Genomic DNA, 22,083 nt, shown 5'->3' with positions numbered 1-22,083 from the left:
CGGATTTGAAAAAACGGAAGTGTGAAACAGGCCTTAGACAACTAGGTGTTGGGCAAAGCTAAAAATTAGACTCATCAGAGAAGATTAACTTCCTCCAGTCCTCTATGGTCCAATCCTTATGGTCTTTGGTAAACTTCAGCCTGGCTCTCCTTTGCTTCTAATTGATGAAAGGCTTTTTTCTAGCTTTACATGACTTGAGTCCCGTCTTTAGGAGCCTGTTACGAACTGTTCTTGCCATGCACTTCACCCCAGCTGCCATTTGCCATTCCTTTTGTAGGTCACTTGATGTCATCCTGCAGTTACTGAGTGACATTTGAATAAGATGACGGTCATCCCGGTCAGTGGAGAGTCGTTTTGCCTTCTGCCGGTCTGTAGCTTTGTTGTCCCCAATGTCTGCTGCTTCACCTTGTTGTAAAGGACTGCTGTCTTAGAAATTTTAAGGATGGAGGCAACATGACGCTCACTGTATCCCTCTGCTAGTAAAGCCAGAATTGAGACCTTTTTTCCTCACTCAAAACTTTTCTTTTCAACGCCTTTGGCATGATTAAAAGCAATTTTTTCATTCCTATTACTTTTGGGATATTACTAGCACTTTTTTTGCCATCCAGCTTGTCCTATTGCAAGAGGATTGTGAACGTGACCACAGCAGGGTTTTTTATACTTTCCTTCTTTAAATAAGATTTGGTTCAGGTGATCACCTAATCAGAAGCACATTAAGTAGAATGAGGTGTACACTGGTTGGAATTCAACTGACACTGGAATGGAATGGCTGTCAGACATGTAGAGAAGCTGATTTTTATAAAACTGTGCAGTGGTCTCTTAATTTTTGCCGGAGCTGTATTTCTGTATGTAGTATATATATCAATAATAAACAAAAAACTAGCTGCCACCATCATTTTTTCTCACCAAAAGCAAAAAGCGCTCGAAACTTATTATAAAAGGTCCCAGTAGAGATTTAATAATTCCACTTAAGATTGTGTAAAAATGAAAAATTATAATCATAAAGAAGGGGTATTTCTAAGAAAACAATCAATTTTATTACAGCAAAAAATACATAAAATAGTCAAGGTATTAGAAAGATAAATACAGGTGCCAGCTATATGAGTTAATACTGCACGTGATGGAAATAGCAGTATATAGAAAAACATGCGTCTCCTAACATGGCTGCATATATGTAGTCAGCGGCAATAATCCATAATGGATATAAGATTTATCCATTAGCGGTCAGAACAGATCTATAAAATACACAACCAACTAATCAGATAAGGTAAAGTAGCAATGGTGGTCTAAACGTTACCTTGTGACATTTTGAAGAGCTGCATGCAGGGGTGCTAGGAGGACGCACAGGAGCCCTGACGTGCGTTTCACTGCACTCGGCTGACGAGAGCATGACATCATCAGCGGTCTTTCGCGCAAAGCATTACTGGGACCGGAAGATGCCGAGCGCGTGGTGAGAGGAGGGAAAGAGTCCGGGGGCCGTCGGAAGGTGAATATATCACTATTTTTTATTTTAATTCTATTTTTTACAGGTTTATGGTACCCAGGGCCTGGAGGAGAGTCTCCTCTCCTCCGGACCCTGGGTACCATCCACACATTGAGAGCTGCACCGGACATCTCCCGGCTGCGTCGCCACTGACGTCATGCGCCCGCAGCAACTGAGGGAAGATCAGTGGATCTCCCGATGGTAGCGGTGGCGTGCGTCGTTCGAATTCCGCGCCAATACGCGGCCGGACTATGCCTGTCGCTGATTGGTCGCGCCCGGCCGGCTGTGACCAATCTGCGAAGCAGGATTTCCGTTACAGACAGACAGAATTAGAATTAGTAGATGGTACTATTCACTTTTTTTTCCTGCAGCATGGATCCCAAGAACCAATACATCTATGGATTGATGAAAAACACGTACATTGATGACACACTAATGGTAAAACCGGACACACTAATGACACCGGCACCATTTTTTCACATACATGTTTAACGAGGTCTTCGAAGAAGTTGCGGACAGACAACTTTTTATCCAAAAGTTTGTTAAAACTGATTAACAAAAAAGCAGTAATTCTGGAATTGTTTTTTTGTCAGTCACTAACTTTCTTTAGCTTTTTTATTACTGTTACATAAAAAGGTCATTTTTTTAAAGAAATGGGCCTGGATTCATCATATGTGGGGGTTTTTTTGGTTTGTAGTTTTCGCTGCATTTTCTTGGGCCAAATTCTTCAAAATGGCACACATGCTTCATTAATTTTATGCAAAATCAAAAAACCTTATTTTATGCTTTATGATCCATTTTATTTTAACAAAAAAAAAACAAAAAAAACCCACGTCTCGCGACATCGTTTAAAAATTGCACCAACAATCGGTTGGGTCCTAAAGCTATTCACAGTGACAAAACAAGTTTTGTCCAACACAGAGAGGCACGTGAGAATACTATCAAAGAGCTTCTTCTCACTTCCCATACCTTCTCTCAATCAATGATGAAAAAAATGTACGACCATGTTAACTGGATTTTCCTTCAAGCAACCTTGAAACAGTTGAGATTGTATGATGGGGAGAATATTTTCCCTGTGCCACAACCCTACAACCAGCGTACATCTTAAAACGAGTTTGTTTGGGGATCACTCAAACCGTGGATTAACTTTAACGCCCTAACTAAGCCTAAAATGAAAGGAGGTATGGCTAACATTGAATGTTATTTCCAAGGGATGCCTTCTCTCAAGAATTATAGATTGGAGATATAAGTGTATCAATAAACAGCGAGTATCAACTGAAAGAATCATTTCCCCTATCTCACTAACCTCCCTGTCCTGCCATGGGTCCCCCCTCACTTGAGACCCCTAGTCTCTGAATTTCCACCCTTGACTCAAGCTTTGATGACATTTTTGGGACAAATCATGCCAGAGCCTAAAACTTTTCCACAGACCAGGATTACTGAGCCCCCATTTTGACAATCCAACATTCCCCCTGGCTGTAGGAAAAGACGCCTTTCCGAGATGGTATTTTGCTGACCGGGTTAGACTGGGACATGTCATGGCTGATCTAAGTTTCCTTCTTTTACAGCCTTAGAGGGGGCTTATCGGAGGTAGACAATCTTGGTTTGAGTATTTGCAGCTTAAAGCCTTCCATTCCATGAGGCTTATCCTCCTCTACCCACTCCTCTTCTGAATCTCTTCTCCAGTTATCCACCCTCCCCACACGTCCTATTTCTCTCCTATATAATGTCCTTAGCGTTGCCCTCTCAGAAGACGTGCCTGGGTACCTTGACACTTGGCAAAAGGAACTTCAGATTACTTTATCAGAGACGGAATGCCTCATTGACTCTCACTCATAAGAGGTCTACCTCTTGCTTGGCTCAGGAAAAAATTGTGAAGATTTTAATTCGCTAGTACCGATGCCCGGAACTTTTGAATAATATTTTTCCAATATCCTCAAAGTTGTGTTATAGATGTGGGATTGGGATTGGCACTATGACCTATATATGTTTGGTCAAGATATTTGCACATGTTTATGAACTTGTCTGTACATTACGCAAGTTTAAAATTTAGATGCACAAATTGTTTACTTATCTAAAATCTAATAAAAACATTTTTCTGAAGAAAAAATATATACGGTATATATTGCACAAAAATAGCTGGTATTTCATGGGTAGATTGAAGAACATTTGTGCCAAATTTACAATTGTAAGACTTTCTGATAATCTCGTAATTTCATGTTTTTGCAAGGTGGGATAAACAAAAATATAAATTCTAGACTACACTTTTATAGTTCTTTTTGTAGCGTTCACTGTATAAGATAAATAATTCTAATATTTGTAGATATAGGGATGTGATAACTGATATATGTCTAATTTTTGGACATTTGTTTTTTATTAGATTAAGCTACTTTAGTCACAAAAATGATTTTTTTTTTTCATTTTCTTTACAACATTTCTTAATCATATAAGATGAATTGAAAACTTGATCACAAAGATAATACAATGCACTATTTAATTATTTTGCAGTGCAGTGTATTATCCAGCCTGTGAGTGTTATACTAACTGGCAATTATGAACTGTGCGACTTCCAAAATTTATTATTCTTTGATCTATGGGCACACCTAGATGCCATTATTAGATCTTTGGTGGCCACAGAAAACCATCAGTACCACACAAGCGTGTTTCGGGAAGAGGACAGAGTGACAAGTGGGCGCGACCTCCCTGTGTCAAACTCCTTACATGCTGCAATCGCTACTGATCGCAGCATGTAAGGGATTTAATTAAGCCGCTGCACAGACTGACACCGCTTACTCTCTGCTGGTGTATCTGCTGTTGCCAGAGAGCAAGAGCGTAAAGGTACATTGCCTTTTCAAGTCCTTATGGCATGTTATTAGGATGTAAAAAGGATGTGGTTAAACCATAGGTCACTTTCTGAGGACACATTCCCCTTTAAGTGGTGGCACAAGGTATACCATCTTCTTTATGCTTTGATACATGTCTTAATATCTATTCACAGGTGAAATACACATTATAAGTAGCCCTCTTTATTTTAGTAATTAAGAAAATAAGGCACAGAGACCATACCCAGAGCAGCTATCCCGAACTGTCTGTAGAAGTCCCATTCTTTTGCATATCTGATAATGTCTTCTGGGTCTGTGTGGTTGCTGGATCCTGGCAGCTGTCTCCACCTCGTGTAGGCTTCACAGAGTAGACAAAATATGCAGAGTTTGCCATGAATCTAGTGAGTAAGGTAAAAACATTCTTATCTTCAGGTAACTGATAGGACCACAGATGCTAGAATTGTGAATTTTCTCCCATACCTGTTATTCATATTGCAACAACATACGTATACAGTGCCTTGCGAAAGTATTCGGCCCCCTGGAACTTTTCAACCTTTCCCCACATATCATGCTTCAAACATAAAGATACCAAATGTAAATTTTTGGTGAAGAATCAACAACAAGTGGGACACAATTGTGAAGTTGAACGAAATTTATTGGTTATTTTAAATTTTTGTGGAAAGTCAAAAACTGAAAAGTGGGGCGTGCAATATTATTCGGCCCCTTTACTTTCACAGTGCAGCAAACTCACTCCAGAAGTTCATTGTGGATCTCTGAATGATCCAATGTTGTTCTAAATGACTAATGATTATAAATATAACCCAACTGTGTGTATTCAAGTCTCCGTATAAATGCACCTGCTCTGCGATAGTCTCAGGGTTCTGTATAAAGCACAGAGAGCATCATGAAGACCAAGGAACACAACAGGCAGGTCCGTGATACTGTTGTGAAGAAGTTTAAAGCGGGATTTGGATACAAAATGATTTCTAAAACTTTAAACATCTCAAGGAGCACTGTGCAAGCGATCATATTGAAATGGAAGGAGTATCATACCACTGCAAATCTACCAAGACCCGGCCGTCCCTCTAAACTTTCATCTCTAACAAGGAGAAGACTGATCAGAGATGCAGCCAAGAGGCCCATGATTACTCTGGATGAACTGCAGAGATCTACAGCTGAGGTGGGACAGTCTGTCCATAGGACAACAATCAGTCGTACACTGCACAAATCTGGCCTTTATGGAAGAGTGGCAAGAAGAAAGCCATTTCTCAAAGATATCCATAAAAAGTGTCGTTTAAAGTTTGCAACAAGCCACCCGGGAGACACACCAAACATGTGGAAGAAGCTGCTCTATTAAGATGAAATCAAAATCGAACTTTTTGGCAACAATGCCAAAATATATGTTTGGCGTAAAGGCAACACAGCTCATCACCCTGAACACACCATCCCCACTGTCAAACATGGTGGTAGCAGCATCATGGTTTGGGCCTGCTTTTCTTCAGCAGGGACAGGGAAGATGGTTACAATTGATGGGAAGATGGATGGAGCCAAATACAGGACCATTCTTGAAGAAAACCTGTTGGAGTCTGCAAAAGACCAGAGACTGGAATGAAGATTTTTCTTCCAACAAGACAATGATCCCAAACATAAAGCAAATTCTGCAATGGAATGGTTCACAAATAAACATATCCAGGTGTTAGAATGACCAAGTCAAAGTCCAGACCTGAATCCAATTGAGAATCTGTGGAAAGAGCTGAAAACTGCTGTTCACAAACGATCTCCATCAAACCTCACTGAGCTCAAGCTGTTTGCCAAGGAAGAATGGGCAAGAATTTCAATCTTTCGATGTACAAAACTGATAGAGACATACCCCAAGCGACTTGCAGCTGTAATCGCAGCAAAAGGTGGTGCAACAAAGTATTAAGATAAAGGGGCCGAATAATATTGCACGCCCCACTTTTCAGTTTTTGACTTTCCACAAAATTTTAAAATAACCAATAAATTTCATTCAACTTCACAATTGTGTTCCACTTGTTGTAGATTCTTCACCAAAAATTTACATTTGGTATCTTTAGGTTTGAAGCATGATATGTGGGAGAAGGTTGAAAAGTTCCAGGGGGCTGAATACTTTCGCAAGGCACTGTACATGCAGGACATAAACATTGACCGCAGAAGACAAAAAAATATAATAATATCGAGACATTTAATATATCTGCTGACTGGTGCATAAGCTATACAGAGGTTCTTGCTACCGCGTCTGGCGACAGCATGGTGCAGGGGAAGAAACTAATTCTACTGATGTATCACTCACTGGGCTGCAATTCTGAAAAAAAAAAAAATCACTTATCTGCTGCAGACCTACCAGTTCTCTGAATGCGGAGGGTGGCAAAACCCTTGCTGATTGGCAGCTCTCCGTGTACACTGTGTATAGGCAAAAAGCAGCCAAACCGTGGTGGGGGTTATATAGAGTTCATAAATGTGGAGGGCTTCATGCCAGCAGGGTTACTAGTCCTCTAGTGATAATCTCCTACTAAAAAAGTGACTTTATCAAAACTACAGCAATCAGCCCAGTATGTGACCCAAAGCTGGAATCAGGGTCTCTGCCCCTATATTATGCTGATTAAGCGGTACAAACCCTTTAAGTAGACTATGTAAAACACATCATGCAATTTATTGTAATTGAAACGGCTTGTAAGCACTGTATATAAACTCATAAGTTTAATACAGAAAAGTACAAGATACAAAATAAAACAAAAATGTGGCAGGTAAAAAAAATTGAAAATAAATAAAAAATGCCAGGACACAATTAACCGATTTGCACTCCATGACAGACATATCAATTATGGAAAAGGTCAACATCTTGCGCCACAAACAAAATATGCCGGCTATGTTAACAGAAATGGTTGTACAGTAGATAATTAAAAAAACAAAACATCTGGTCCAGGAAGGTCTTAAAATTAGGTAAATAAAACCTCGATGAACAACATCACATGATAAATTCCAACATGTCATTATAAAAAAAAAAAATAGGATAAAATTGCAGAAACCAATTTCAAATAAAGAGGGAGAAGCCAGCGCTGCCTATGGTCAGAACGCAATACATAAAGTGCCTATGCACATATTGATTTCTAACTGTGCTTTAAACTGAGACATTTAGCAAACAATTGATCAATTGTTTGAGCCACGCCAAGGCATTCTCATATGGGGCAGTCCTACTCTATGTTTTTTATATTCGCTGTTCCATTACGGCCTCCTAAATGTATTAAAAGTAAGACTATATTAAATGCAACCATACCTGAAGCATTTCTGAAACACTCCCATTGTGCCAGAAGGGCAAGCACAGATAAAGGCCGACCAGGTCCGGACATGGACATTTCAGATCTAACCTCCACACTGCCAAACCAGCAACCATAGATGAAGGGTGAAAAAGGTCCAGACACAGGTGCATAATCAAATAGAGCCTGAGGGACGGTAGGGCTGCTGTATGTGTGTACAGCAGCCTAGATCAATCACAATAAAGACAGATAGAATGGCATGCTTAACCAGGCACGCACCGCAAAAAGTGGTGGTCAGCCACAAACCAATATCAAATAAAGAGGGGGGAAGCCAGCGCTGCCTATGGTCAGAACGCTTGGTTATGCACGCCATTCTTTCTGTCTTTATTGTGATTGATGTAGGCTGCTGAACACACATACAGCAACCCTACCCTGCCCCAGGCTCTATTTGATTGTGCACCTGTGTCTGGGCCTTTTTCACTCTTCATCTATGGTTGCTGGTTTGGCAGTGTGGAGGTTAGATCTGAAATGTCCATGTCCGGACTTGGTCTGCCTTTATCTGCGTTTGCCCTTCTGGCGCCATGGGAGTGATGCAGAAACGCTTCAGGTATGGTTGCATTTAATATAGTCTTGCTTTTAATACATTTAGGAGGCCGTAATGGCACAGCGAATATAAAAAAGTAGAGTAGGACTGTCCCATATGAGAATGCCTTGGCATGGTGGGGTGGCTCAAAGGATTGATCAATTGTTTGCTAAATGTCTCATTTTAAAGTACAGTTAGAAATCAATATGTGTATGTGCACTTTATGTATTGCGTCCTAACCATAAGCAGCGCTGGCTTCCCCCTCTTTAAACTGCAGAAACAGTGTGTGCTTCAACAAGTATTAACAAGCTATGTAGCTGTCAGTTGTTAAAAAATCAGAGAGTCCCTGATTAATTGTTTGTCAGCAAGGGTGGCCACTTCTATAAAAGAAAAGGTTTTGGTAATTTGTTCGTCTGGAGCATTTACGTGTGTTAGCACATTGTAAAGCAGGAAAGGCATCAGCAATAATCTTAGAAAAGTAATTGTTGCTGTCCATCAATCTGGGAAGGGCAATAAGATCATATCCAAACAATTAAGATACAGTCATTCTACAGTGAGAAAGATTCTTCTCAGGTGGAAAACAATCAAGACAGTTGACAATCTTGATTAAAGTAGAAGTCCCAGCAAATTCACACCCAATTCATATAGTACATTGCTCAGTGAAACTACAAAAAGACCTGTTGGAGTCTGAGTTAAACTGAAGACTCCAAAGGCTTCAATTAGCATGTGTAAGTAGTAAGGAGGTTAGGTCCTGGATGGCCGGTGTCTGTCGCTGATATGGTTTTTATTTTGATTGGATTTTAGTTCCCGGGATTTAGGAAAGACCAAATGAGCTTGGGTGGGAAAGGTCACTCACATATTCCAGTCTTGGTCTTACTAGCCTAGTAAAATGCACCTGGTCTATCTCAGGTGGTAGTAGTGTGCTGGGGCTGGAGAATGACAGAGCTGGTGGATAGTCTGGACTGTACTGCAGCCTGAGAGGTTCCTGTAATACCAAGTTGGTGAGATAATTTGATTTACCATATATACTTGAGTATAAGCCGACCCAAGTATTGAACAAAGCACCTTATTTTGCCACGGAAAACCTGGCTTATTGACTCTAGTATAAGCCAGGTATGCATTGTCCCCTTATCCCTGTCCTGCCATGCGTGGCTCGTCCTATCCTGGTATGTGGCTCCCCTGTTTTGTCCTGCTATGTGTGGCTCCTCTGTCCTGTCATGTGTGGCTCCCCCCATCCTGTCCTGCTATGTGTGGCTCCCCTTGTTGTATTCATGGCTCCCTGGTCCTTCATGGCTTGACTCCCCTGGTCCCGCATGGCTCGGCTCCCCAGGTCCCACATGGCTCATCCCCCGTCCCATCATATGCATGGCTCACACACCCCCCATCCTACTCATACTCCTCACGCCGTCACTGCATCTCCGTTGTCCTGGCGCCGGCAGCTCTATCTGTGCTCAGCAGTCAAGTAGTACCGCTCATTAAGGTAATGAATATGGTCTCCACACCTATGAGAGTGGAGACGTGTGCATATTCATTACCTTAATGAGCGGTACCACGTGACCGCTGAGCACAGGAAGAGCTGCAGGGACGGAGATGAAGCAACAGTGTGAGGAGGGCGAGTATGAAATCTTCTGGAAGCCAGCGGCTAAAGCTGTCACTGTGCCACAGCCCCCGGTTCCTGCCGCTGCTCTGCCGCTCCCCCTCCCCCGCCGGCTTTCTGGACAATGACCCATGTATAAGCTGAGGGGGGCATTTTCAGCACAAAAAAAGTGCTGAAAATCTCAGCTTATACACGAATATATACGGTACGTTGTTTTACCCAGAGAGAGGTCTGTTTTGTTATTTGTGCTGAAGAATAGACTGGCCATTCACTTGTGCTGAAGAAAGACCACTCTGAAACTGTAAAGTTTACGAAAGGCAATAAACTTTACTCTGTTTTGATATAAAAACACTGCACATATTCAAGCTGCTAACAGACAGCTTAAACCCCTACAGTTGGTGTTTGAATGTGGGCAGAGTCCCAAAGGGTACAGGTAATTACAGATTAATGACTGAATGTAAAGGCAAGTAGTGGATTGCAAACATGGTCTGAAAGCATGCAGGGGTTTATTAAGCAACAAGTCCAGGCCAATCTACAGTTGCAGCAGCAACCCCAACATGAAACCAACAAACTCCTGATACAGCAACAGCAGCAGATGGCTCTCTTGACAAACTGTCTGGACCACAGAGATGGCACCTCCTATCAGCAAAAGTGACGATACCCGTGTAAGGCAAACAGTACGGGAGGCCTTACAGAGAATGACTCTGGAGGATGGTTTTACTAACTGTCTTTCAGAGGGTGGCAGTTAAGGCGCAACAGGTGCACCTCTGGCATCATATGGCAAGACTCCCAGGTCCCAGATGATCGACCTGTTACACCTGTTTCAAAAGTGGCTACAGGCAAGAGAGACCTGCTCTCCAGCACAGATGGTGCAAAAAGTGGTGGTGGACTGATTTAGCCACTCACTACCTACGTCCGTGCAATGCTGGGTTACCCAAGGAGATCCACAAAATGCACAAGACTTTGTGAACCTCATGGAAAGATGAAAGGATGTGAGGAACTCCCTGAGCCATCCAGTGAGCCTGAGGTCACCTTTCTGGGATAACCAAAAAAGGGGCCCAAGTTTATGTCTGAGAGGCACCCAAAGACCTAGGAGGGGTCATAGCCGTTTCAAGGGGTACATCTCGTACCATTATCTGTTGGAAGGGTCATGCCCCGGGTGGTATAGCAGTCAATTTTCTTACAGCCCCAAAGCTGTTAGCCACTTAATTTTTTGCACATTCCGCGTGCAGTGCCGTACCTCACCCTGGTGAGTGACCTCATCTGTACCAGGTGACGGTGAATGGTGTCACTATAAATTTACATGCATTAAGTCGAGGACAAGGTTTTCCTTTGTTCCGGGACTTATGGGCTTAAGCTGTGGCACCCAGTGGTCAGATATGCTGTTAGGAGTTGGCCACAGTAACAAGGTCACATGATGTAATCGGTGAATTTCATTTCACTGTACTGGCTAGAGAAGGTTGTGGAGGCATCCCCTTAAGTCAATATCCCTGAACTGGAGAAGTCCCAGGACGAATTAGGATTGCCACGCTGAGAGACTTACTTTTGAAAGGTGCTTTGGAAATGTAGCTGGGTTGAATAGTGTTCCCTAGGGAGACCAAAGTGAGGGGTCAAGTAATAGAGAACGTCCTAAAGGCACAAGAGGCACGATCCATGGAGTATAATAGGTTGGCTCGAGTGAGACAATTGAAGCCTGGGGATCGAGTTCTTGTTTTAGTGCCTACAGTGGAGAGCTAGTTCTTTGCCAAGTGGCAGGGTCTCTATGAGGTGGTGGAAAAGGAGGGTGAGATCAACTATAAAGTACACCAAACAGAAAAGAAAGCCCTTCCCGATATATCACATCAACCTACTAAAACTCTGGAAGGATAGGGACCAGCTCAAAATCTTTTGCTTGTTGGCCCAGCCAGGAGCCAACATTGCGGGTGTCAAAGTGGAAGAAACTTTGTTGTCTTCACAAAAAACAGCACTGTTTGACATTGTTACACCAAAAAATAGGGACATATTCTCAGAGTTACAAAGTCTCACTCATGTCATCAAGGATGAGATACTCACTGAGCCTCTGTTTCGGATCAATTTAAATTCCTATAGTATTCATTATGCCTGCCATGAGGTATTTTCAAAACGAGGAGATACACAGCTGGCCTTGCTTCTACACGAAAAAACAGGTCAGTGTATTCCTTGGAATTATAGGCTGATACAGGTTTGTCCCTAATTTTGCTGTACCATAGCAGCACCTTTAACCCATCTCCTAAAGGACACAAAATAAGTTAGGGTTAAGTGGACACAAAAAGCTGAGAGGGCATTTAAGGAGCTTAAACTGGCCCTCTGTAGGCAACCAGTGGTAGTACCGCCGGTTTTCTCCAAAGTGTTCATATTTCAGACAGATCAAATGGAGAACACCCGATAGTCGCCTTGGGAAGAATGCTTTTCCTATGCAAGAAAAATTACTGAATTACAGAGCAGACACAAGGTAGAAATTCGGATGCTCTGTGAAGAGTCTGGGATTTAGGAACAACAAAAAGAGTTTGCATGGGAAAGATTGTTCCCATACTCCAGTCCGGGTCTTACTGGCCTAATAAAATGCACCTGGTCCAGCTCGGCTAGTAGTAGTAGTGTGCGGTGGCTGGAGAAAGACCGAGCTGGTGAATAGTCTATACTGTAGCCTGAGAGGTTTTTGTAATACCAAGTTGGTGATACCATTGGATTTACCTTGCCTTACCCAGAGAGAGGACTGTTTTGGCATTTTTGTGCTGAAGACAAGAACGTTTGGTTATTCATTTGTGCTGAAGAAAGGCTGTTTCATTTTGTAGCTGTAAAGTTTATGAAGGACAATAAACTTTATTCTGTTTTGGTATAAAAACCCTGTGTGTGAAAGCAGCTACAAGAGAGCTTAAATACATACCGTAAGTAAATTTCACCACAGTACAGATCAAAAAAACAAAACAAAACAAAAAAAAAACGGAAGAATTACTTTTTTGGAAGAATTGCCAATAGAAAGCTTTCTCTTTCTAAAAAGAATATGGTAGCATGGCTAAAGTCTATAAGAGTTCTGGAACAATATCCTTTGGACAGACGAGGCCAAAGTGGAGATGCTTTGCCATAATACCCTACCCTACCTTTAATGAAAACCAAGCATTTCAACTGTCAAGCACAGTGGTGGAGGGGTGGTAATTTGGGCTTATTTTGCAGGCACCTTACAGTCACTGAGTCGACCATGATCTGCTCTGCATACCAAAATATTCTAGAGTCAAATGTGAGGTTATCTATCTATCTAAAGCTTGGTTGAAAATGGGTCATGCAACTGGACAATGATCCCAAGCACACCAGTAAATGTACATTAGAATAAATGAAAAATAAAAAAATTAAGGCGTAGCAATGGCCAAGTCTAAGTGTAAATCCAGACCTCAACTCAATGACATTAAAGAGGATATTCGAGACTTTAAAAAAAGGCATATAGTTGCTAACAGAGGCATCTACCTGACTGTTGTACCCATCGTCGGTCATTGACCGCTCCTGCCGAGGATTCAGCTGCTCCCTGTCAGAGAAGCAGTTTCTCTTCCTGTTTTCAGAGCGGGACTACTGGTGTGGTGCTGATTGACAGCCGGCTCTCTGCTGCCTAATTGGAGGAAGCCAGTTGTCAATCAGCACGACAGTCCCACCCTGTCAACAGGTAGAGAAACTGCGTCTTATAATTAAAATAAGCACATGTATTAATGACATTCCTTTCCCTTTTAGAATACTGTTACATACTAGTGGACACCTACTTCTGTTCTGAACATAAAGGAAATGTGCATTAGTTTGACATAAAACTTACATTGATTGCTGTATTGAACAGGATGTGTCGGTATGCTTGTACTTTACATAGCATAGCATTGATCAGAATAATGACCGGGTCATATTCAATGTACTTATCCACAGGCTTTTGGCAGGATGTCTACATTTAAAAACAGAATGTCAGTATTTTAGTCATGTTATATAAACATCAAATGTCAATAAAAGAGGGGCTCTCCAATACCTGAGCACTCCTTTTAAATAAAGTAATACTCCTTGTAAAACAAAAATAACATATGCTCCCAAAGTTCTCACACACAGCGGTGATGTTAAAGCGATGTCGGCACCGGGTCTAGCGTGACATTATGCCATGTGAGCTCCGCAACCAATCAGCAGGTGCTTTTGTGCTGCAGACTTGCTCCCATTTTTTTTTTAATCAGATAAATTTTTATTTATGATAATAATTACATCATATACATGACATCAAGCAATTGTTCACATATAAACGTTTTTATAAACAAAAACAAAACTCCTCCCTCCCTTTTCCCCCCCTATCCCCCCTCCGAGATCCCTTCAGTGCCTTCTCCGTTCCTCGTCCAGTACTCTTTCCAACATCCATATATAGTTATGTAATGTGAATATCTTCCATATCCCAATACGTCCCTCCCACCCCTCTAACTCCATTCTACCCATGGCTGCCATATCTTGTGAAACACCTCAAGTTTATTTCTCTTAGTGTAAATACTTTTTTCCAATGAAATTATATGCTCCGCCTGCGCAAGAAAGTCCCGTCTAGTCGGAGGCTCCTCTCTGATCCAAAACCGGGCAATCAATTTCCTTGCTATGAACAACAGTCTAGCAATCGCCAGTTTGACCTTAGCCGCCGCTGCCAATTCTTCCACAAAGCCTAAAATACAGATCAAAGGGTCTCTGGGGATTACACATTTATATATCCATTCGATCCGATTCAGTACAACTGTCCAGTATGTAGACAATCTAGGGCAACACCACAACATGTGCATCATATCTGCCCGTTCCTGCGAACACCGTGGACAATCGGAATCAGACCTCAAACCCATCTTGAACAATCTATCAGGAGTTCTGTAAGCTCTATGAATTACGTACAGCTGAGACATCCTCCCAGGTTCGCTCATAGAAATCTTAGGCACATATTCTAAAATAGATTCCCATCTATCATCACTTATTTCTCCCAATTCAGCCTCCCATTTCACTCTAGCCTTGATGGGATGACTGACTAGAAATGTAAATAATAAATCTCTATACACTTCTGAGATTGCCCCCTTCGTCTCGCTGTTCCCCAAAATGGAGGCCAGCGTGACATCAATCTGGACCTCAACAGGCCTCCTCCGACATTGCGACCGATACGCATGCTGAATTCTTTTATAATGATACATATTTGAGTGTGGAAGCTGGAACTCTGATTGTAGCTCCATGAATGATTTAAGTCTCCCCTGACCCACAAGCTGACCCATCCGTCTGATTCCTGCCTCTCTCCAAAGCCCAAATCCCTCCATTCGCTGGAATTCTTGTAAATTTATGTTATCCCACACTGGAGAGTATTTAGTAAGGCCCGTGACACCACTAATCTGTTTAACTTTCTCCCATACCTTATGAATAAGGAGAACCGTAGGAAACCTAGAGCCAAATTTTAAAAACTGCTCCCCTTCCAGGCTCTCTCCCAAAGGCCATTTCCCAAACAGCTTTCTCAAACTACTGGGCGATTGTTCTTGTCCCGTCTCCTCCCCCCATCCTCCCATATGTTGACATTGTGCTGCTAAAAAATATACCCAGGGATTAGGAAGCGCCACCCCCCGTCCTCTTTCGGCCTCTGCAACGTTTCTTGTTTAAACCGTGGGCTTTCCCCCCCCCCATATTAGGTCGCCGAACAGCGATTTAATTTTACAGAACCTACTCTGTGGGATCCAAATTGGAGAATTATGCAGTACATACAGAAGCTGCGGCATCACAATCATTTTTAAAAGATTTACCCTTCCAATCACCGAAAGATGTAATTTATTCCACGCCGAAATCTTGGAACAAACTTTTTGTAGCAGAGGGCTTAAATTAAGTTCTTCAAAACTCAAAGGGAGGGCGATCTGTATCCCCAGATATTTAAATCTCGAAACTACTCTCAATTTCGGTGATATTCCAACCTCATCAACATCTCCATCTACTGTATCAATGGGCATGATGCACGATTTATCCCAGTTAATTTTGAGTCCAGAAAATTCTCCGAATTCCTCAATTAATGCCATCGCATTATCCAAGTTCTCCCCCGAGTCCCCCAGGTATAGCAGAATATCATCAGCGTACAGAGACACCTTCTCCTCCTTCCTTCCATAAACAAATCCCTTTATCTCCTGTGTATCCCTTATTTTAATAGCTAGGGGTTCCACGGCGAGGGCAAACAGCAACGGAGATAATGGGCATCCCTGTCTCGTACCCCTATGTAGTGAGAAACTATCAGATAATTTATTGTTTACTCTGATTTTTGCCGTCGGAGAGGAATATAGCAACCCCACCCAAGACATAAACCTAGGCCCGAACCCAAAGCCCAACAGGACCGACCACAAGTACTTCCATTCTACACAGTCAAAAGCCTTATGGGCATCCAAAGACACTACCACTCTTTTTCCAGCATTATCGGCCGGAATTTGCATATATAAATATAATCTTCTTAGATTGATTGCTGTAGATTTATTGGGAATAAAACCCGATTGATCTGAGTGGATTATTTTAGCCACCACACGGGTCAACCTGTTGGCCAAGGCCTTTGCCAATATCTTAATATCTGTCGTAAGAAGTCAAATCGGTCTGTAGGACTCCGGATCCAAAGGGTCTCTATCGGCTTTAGGAATGACCACAACAATGGCCTCTCTCATAGAAGTAGGCAGCTGTCCCCTCTCCAACGACTCATCAAATACCTTCACCAATTTAGTTATTACTTCTTCATTTAGTATTTTATAGACCTCCGTTGGAATACCATCTGCCCCCGGGGCCTTATTACCCGCCATGTCCGCCAATGCCACCCTCAACTCCTCTGCCGTAAGCGGCCTATCCATCCACTCTCTATCTTCATCCCCCAATCTAGGAAGCTCAATCGTCCCCAAATAACTGTCCATCTCCTCTTGACCTTTATGTGTCTGTGAGGAGTATAACTCACTGTAAAACTGTTTAAATACTTCCAAAATTTGATCCCCCTGTGAAACCACGGTACCTTCCTTATTTTTAATTGCATATACATGGGAAGATTCCCGTTGTGCCGACGCCACCACTGAGAGCAGGTGCCCCACTTTTTCACCCTCCGCGTAGAATGCCTCATTCTGAAACGCCCGCCGTCTCTCCGCCTTACGGATATGAAGTTTATTAACTTCCATTTGGGCGACTTTCATGCGGGTCTGCGTATCTGTATTACACTGCACACCCAATGCCTCCTCCGCTGCCCTTAGTTCCTCCATCACTGCTTTGTCTTGATTTTGAGACTTAGTCTTATATCGAGATACTTCTCTGAATAAAATCCCTCTCAAAAAGGCCTTCATAGTATCCCAGACTATATGGCCCTCAGCACTGCCTTCATTTATCCTAAAAAATTCTCCCAATTCTTCTCCCACCTTTCCCATATCCAGCAACCGTAACCAAAAGGGGTGACTTTTCCATCCCATTCCTGTCAACCTCCCTTGCCCTCCCAATTGTAGAGACACCTCCAGTGGACAATGATCCGATAGGACCCTGGGCATATATTCCACTTCCTGTACCAAGTCATCCATTCCCTCATTTCCTAAAGCCACATCAATACGAGATAAAGATCCGTATGTCGCCGAATAACATGAATAAGTATATTTCTCCATATTCCGAACTCTCCACAAATCTATCCAACCAATCTCCCTCATGTAGTTTCCAAAAGGTGTCACCTTCCCCCCCTTTCCACCCCCCGTATGTTTACCTTTATCCCAATGATCATTTGCAATATTATTTACATCACCGATTACAAGCAGCGGGACTCCCATCCATTTCCCAGATAAGTCCAGAATTTCCTGTATCTTTTTTCTAGAGAATGGTGGAGGGATATACAAGGACACAATACATAATAATCTATTCAAAATTCTGCATACAATAAACACGTATTGCCCGTCCCTATCTATTATAGCCTCCACTTCTTCGTATGGAGTAGAATTGTGGATTAACACCGACACTCCCCTTGCATAGGCCGAATACGTCGAGTGATGAGCCTTCCTCACCCATCTTTTTTGTAGCATTGCGACTCTATCCTCTACCAGGTATGTCTCTTGGAGGCAAATCACTGAGGGCCTCAGCTTCAGCAGATATTGTAAAATTGCAACCCGTTTTGAAGCGTTAGCGAGACCCCTAACGTTCCAGCTTAGAATCTTAATTCTATCCCCCATAATATGTTGCAATCCCAAACATTAGACACGTTATAGGTAGAATCTCGATCCTCCCCCCCACCTCCCCACCTCTACCCCCTTTCTCAACTTCCCAACTGGAATAAACTCCCCTCCCTCCCCCCCTCCCCCTCCCAAAAAATTAGTTGTCTCCCACAGCCTTTAATCTGATAAGAATTCTCTCTCCCTCTCTATTTGAGAACCAGTAGGGCGTTTTAACAGCCTAACGATACAAGCTCTGTATTCCAACTACCCTCCCGTCCACATTAGTCCAACTGCAATAAGCGTTGCGCCGCCGAACACAACCTTCTTAAACCAACATGGCATTGCTTCATCTCAAAGATGACCATTAACTTAGTAATTTCAAACTAAATCACAGTTAGTCACTGTTTCAACATCACTCAGAGTATGCTTCAACGGGTCCGTCCCGCTCTGATATTTTGTATATTAGAGTGAAGCCAGAGTGTCGCCTCCTCTGGGTTCTGAAAAAAGTGCACCCGGTCCAAAGCTGCGACTCTCAGTTTAGCTGGGTAGATCATCGAGTAGCGCACATCTATGTCTCGTAGTCTTCTTTTAACTTCTCCAAACGTCATCCGGAGCTTCTGGACTGCTGCAGAATAATCTGGGTAAATGGAGATGCGATTGCCATCTATGGTAAGTTCCGCATGGGTCCTGGCTTTCCTCAGCAGAGTGTCTCTGTCTCTATAATTCAAAACTTTAGCCAAAATGACTCTTGGAGCTGATCCTGGGGGCAGGGGTCTGGTGGGCACCCGATGCGCTCTTTCAACAGAAAACATTTTGGTAAGGCTGTCCCCTCCCACAGTATTCTTCAACCATGACTCAATGTACTCAGTGGGATTATTGCCCTCTGCTTTTTCTGGCACCCCCACAATCCTCAAGTTACTCCTGCGGGAGCGGTTCTCCAAATCATCAGTTTTAAATTCCAGCTCAGCTATACGTTGCATATACTTCTTTTCCCTTTTCAACAGTTCATTAACCTGATCCTCCGCACTTCCCACACGTTCTTCCACCACCTCCACTCTCTGTTCAACTTTGCGCACTGCAGCGTTAATCGCAGCCATCTCCCCCTTTAAATCATCCACACGACCATTCAGAGCTGCAAGGGCAGATTTGTTGTACATTACCACAGAGAATATGTCCTTGAGCGTCGGCTCTGCTACATCCAGTGTGTCCGGCTGCTCAAGCTGGCCAGTACATGCAGCCACCTCAGGGGATCTCCATTCCTCCCCACCACTCTGTGGCTGGCCCCCTCCTTCCTGCTGTGTCCCAGGGACATGTTCTGGGTCAGGTCTCTCCCCTTCAGCTTCTGACCGCTCATTAGCAGCCTCCTCTGACCTTGCAAAGCGTTCCAGCCGAGCGATCACCTCCATCTTCCTCTGATATGCCGCGCTCGCCCTTGCCGCCTCCTCTGCAGCCTCGGCGCCATCTTGGGCCTGAGCATTTCCAGATGCTGCCAGCTCCTTCTGTCTCCTGCGCGTCATCCTGCTGCGGGGCTCTTCTCCACCCGACCGCACTCTACTCCCTGCTACTCCCCAGGTTTCTGCACACTCCGTGGGGGAATTTCAGCGTTCGGTGGTGCTGCAAATAGCTATAATCAGGGAGATTGTGGCAGGAGAGCGCCTCTGCACGTCCTCTCACATCGTGCGCAGACTTGCTCCCATTACTCCCAGCAGCAGCCAGTGATTGGCTACTGGACTCATGCGAACCCTGGGAGAGATGGCCCCATCATCACTGGAAAGTAACTGGTACTGGAGGGGAGTATATATTTTTATTTTGCAAGGAGGGACTACTTTTTTTAAAAAGAGGTGGTCCAAGTAGTGAACAACCCCTTAAATCTCTTGCAGTAAATGGCTCCCCCAGCTTTGACAGCAATAGACTATAGAACTATACAATACCAAAGAGCTCAGCTCTGAAGACTAGTCTGTCTGTGGAAGTACTAAACTTTGCATTGAGAAATTCCTCTAATATATGGTATAAAAAGTGGGTGTGGCTAATTGTAGGTGTGTCCTACCCACAATCCAATCAGTGCTAACACTGGCAGATTATAAGGACACACCTACAGTGGACAGTACAGATTCACAGGAGCAGGGTGGAGTGGCCACATCAGTAGTCAGTGACTGCCAGAGCGCTGCAGGTTGCCTACTACATGTGGCATCCCTAAAGCCTCTCTGAATATTACGTGAGGTTATTACATTGTGACATGATGGATGCATAACTTTTTGGTGGCCACTAATTAGAAAAGGCACTGGCTGACAGACAGTAGGAGGTTAGCAAGGAGCTAGTTCGGCAGTCACAAATTAATCGCTGTTAGACTGGGTTCCTGCAATTCTTTTTGCCCAACTCTAGACACACAACCCTTGAAAAAAAAGGATTGCCAACATACTCCCCTTTAAATATACAGGGAAGAATAAATAAAACAAAACTACAAATAAGAAAAGTGGGCCACTCATAGTTAATGATGCAGTGCCGAAAATAACTCAAATTATATAGACTGAAAAACAAATACTATACATTACACCAGGATTAAACAGTAATTTTATTAGATACACTGTCATTAAAAAAAACAAAAGCAAACACTAATAAAAATAGAAAAGCTGACAAAGAGAAACAGAGGTCCAGGGTGTATGGAGCATAGTACAGGTGACACAGAAATGTTAGAGCAGTACATCGATGACATATAATGAAGTGCACATGGGCTAAATGCCTAAATGACAGAGTATAGAATCACCAACGTGAACCATGCATATACCAATAAATATGAAGCACCAACACAACAGGTCCTCTTCATCTCAACGTAAATTTTGTTGGCACCTCTTCCAAGAAGACAACGCTCACAATGGCAACTTCTAGCTATTATTAATTATGGGCAGCCTAACAAAAGTTGTACGAAAATGAATGACTGAAGGAGGACCAATGAGTAACTCTAGATTTACAAAAAAGCCCCCGACCCTTGATCTGCTCCTGGGGAGAGGGAAACCAAAAACCCAGGTGAACAGAATCGTATGGCAAAAGAATGTGTGGGATTGCATGAACATAAGAGTTGGGATTAGTGCCCAAGAGCAGATTGGACAAGTCTTCTGAGGAAACGGAGGCGAATCCACGAAACTGGACCATCAATGAGCATTAACTATGTACATAGTCAAAGGAACGACACCTTGGATATTATGACTGGACAACCAAACTCATCCATGAATATTAAAAAATAGAGCAGAAATACGCAAATATGCATTATGTACAATATTAGGACCCAAGAATATGTGTATGACTCAAATCTGGATACAACAGGAAAACTACCGGTATGTATTATATAGCAAATGTGATAGAAAAACAAATGCAAGTGCACAGTAAGGCTGAGTGCAGACGGAGTTTTGAGCCCTGCGGATTTTTCCGTGCAGAATGGAAGAAAACCGCAGGTCAAATGACCTGCATTTTTCCTGCGGATTTCTTCCATTTTTCACGCGGTTTTCATGCGGTTTTTGTGCGGTTTTCCATTGCGGTCTTCCCCCTGCGGATTTGGTAACAGGGGAGATAGAAAACCGCACAAAAGAAGTAACATGCTGCGGATTTTGTACCGCAGGAAAACTGCGCGGAAAAATCCGCAGCGTCTGCACAGCGTTTTTTTTATTTCATTCATTTTAAAGGTACTGTACATCACAATGCGGATATGCAACGTTTCTGCGCGGTAAAATCCGCTGCGGAAACGCTGCAAATCTGCATCGTGTGCACATGGCCTAAGCAGTGACGCATGTGGCGAGACAATGTAAAATGATAAATGACTAAAAATACAAAAAGGAACAATTGTACTAAACCCCTACATAATAGCGGTTATAATGATCACCAATTTATAACAAGATCAAATAGCCTAGCTATAATAAATAGTGTAGGACAGGATGCAGACAGCCTGCTAGGTTGGTACGTCATATTTATTGGTGGCTGCACTTGTCACTTTGTTGGGTGGAACTTCATTTTTTTTCTATACTCTATGTACTTAGCCAATATGAAGTTCAATATAAGTAGCCGATGTGCTTTGTACAGTCCTTACAGTTTTTGTGCTTTATAGGAGTTTCATATTTTTTATGACAGTATATCTAAAAAAATAAATATAACATA

At 42.8% G+C, this 22,083-nt stretch overlaps 1 protein-coding gene across 5 annotated transcripts in view; it reads right to left on the bottom strand.

Annotated features, from left to right (window-relative positions):
- ARV1 (ARV1 homolog, fatty acid homeostasis modulator) overlaps positions 1–22,083 on the bottom strand; it is a 56,226-nt gene that overhangs the window by 14,834 nt on the left and 19,309 nt on the right. For 4 of the 5 annotated variants that reach the window (XM_073557644.1, XM_073557643.1, XM_073557645.1 and 1 more), the window contains 2 exons: positions 13,575–13,694; positions 4,550–4,703 (listed from right to left, as the gene is read on the bottom strand). In XM_073557644.1, the coding sequence (XP_073413745.1) occupies positions 4,550–4,703; positions 13,575–13,694 (274 nt within the window). The remainder of the gene's footprint in view (positions 1–4,549; positions 4,704–13,574; positions 13,695–22,083) is intronic. The other variant, XM_073557647.1, reaches the window with a different exon arrangement.

Source organism: Dendrobates tinctorius, unplaced genomic scaffold, assembly GCF_039654945.1.
Source record: "Dendrobates tinctorius isolate UK_male_01 unplaced genomic scaffold, ASM3965494v1 ptg000250l, whole genome shotgun sequence".
Taxonomy (NCBI): domain Eukaryota; kingdom Metazoa; phylum Chordata; class Amphibia; order Anura; family Dendrobatidae; genus Dendrobates; species Dendrobates tinctorius.
The sequence above is the reverse complement of the archived record's forward strand: the minus strand, read 5'-3'. Positions and strand labels throughout refer to the sequence as shown.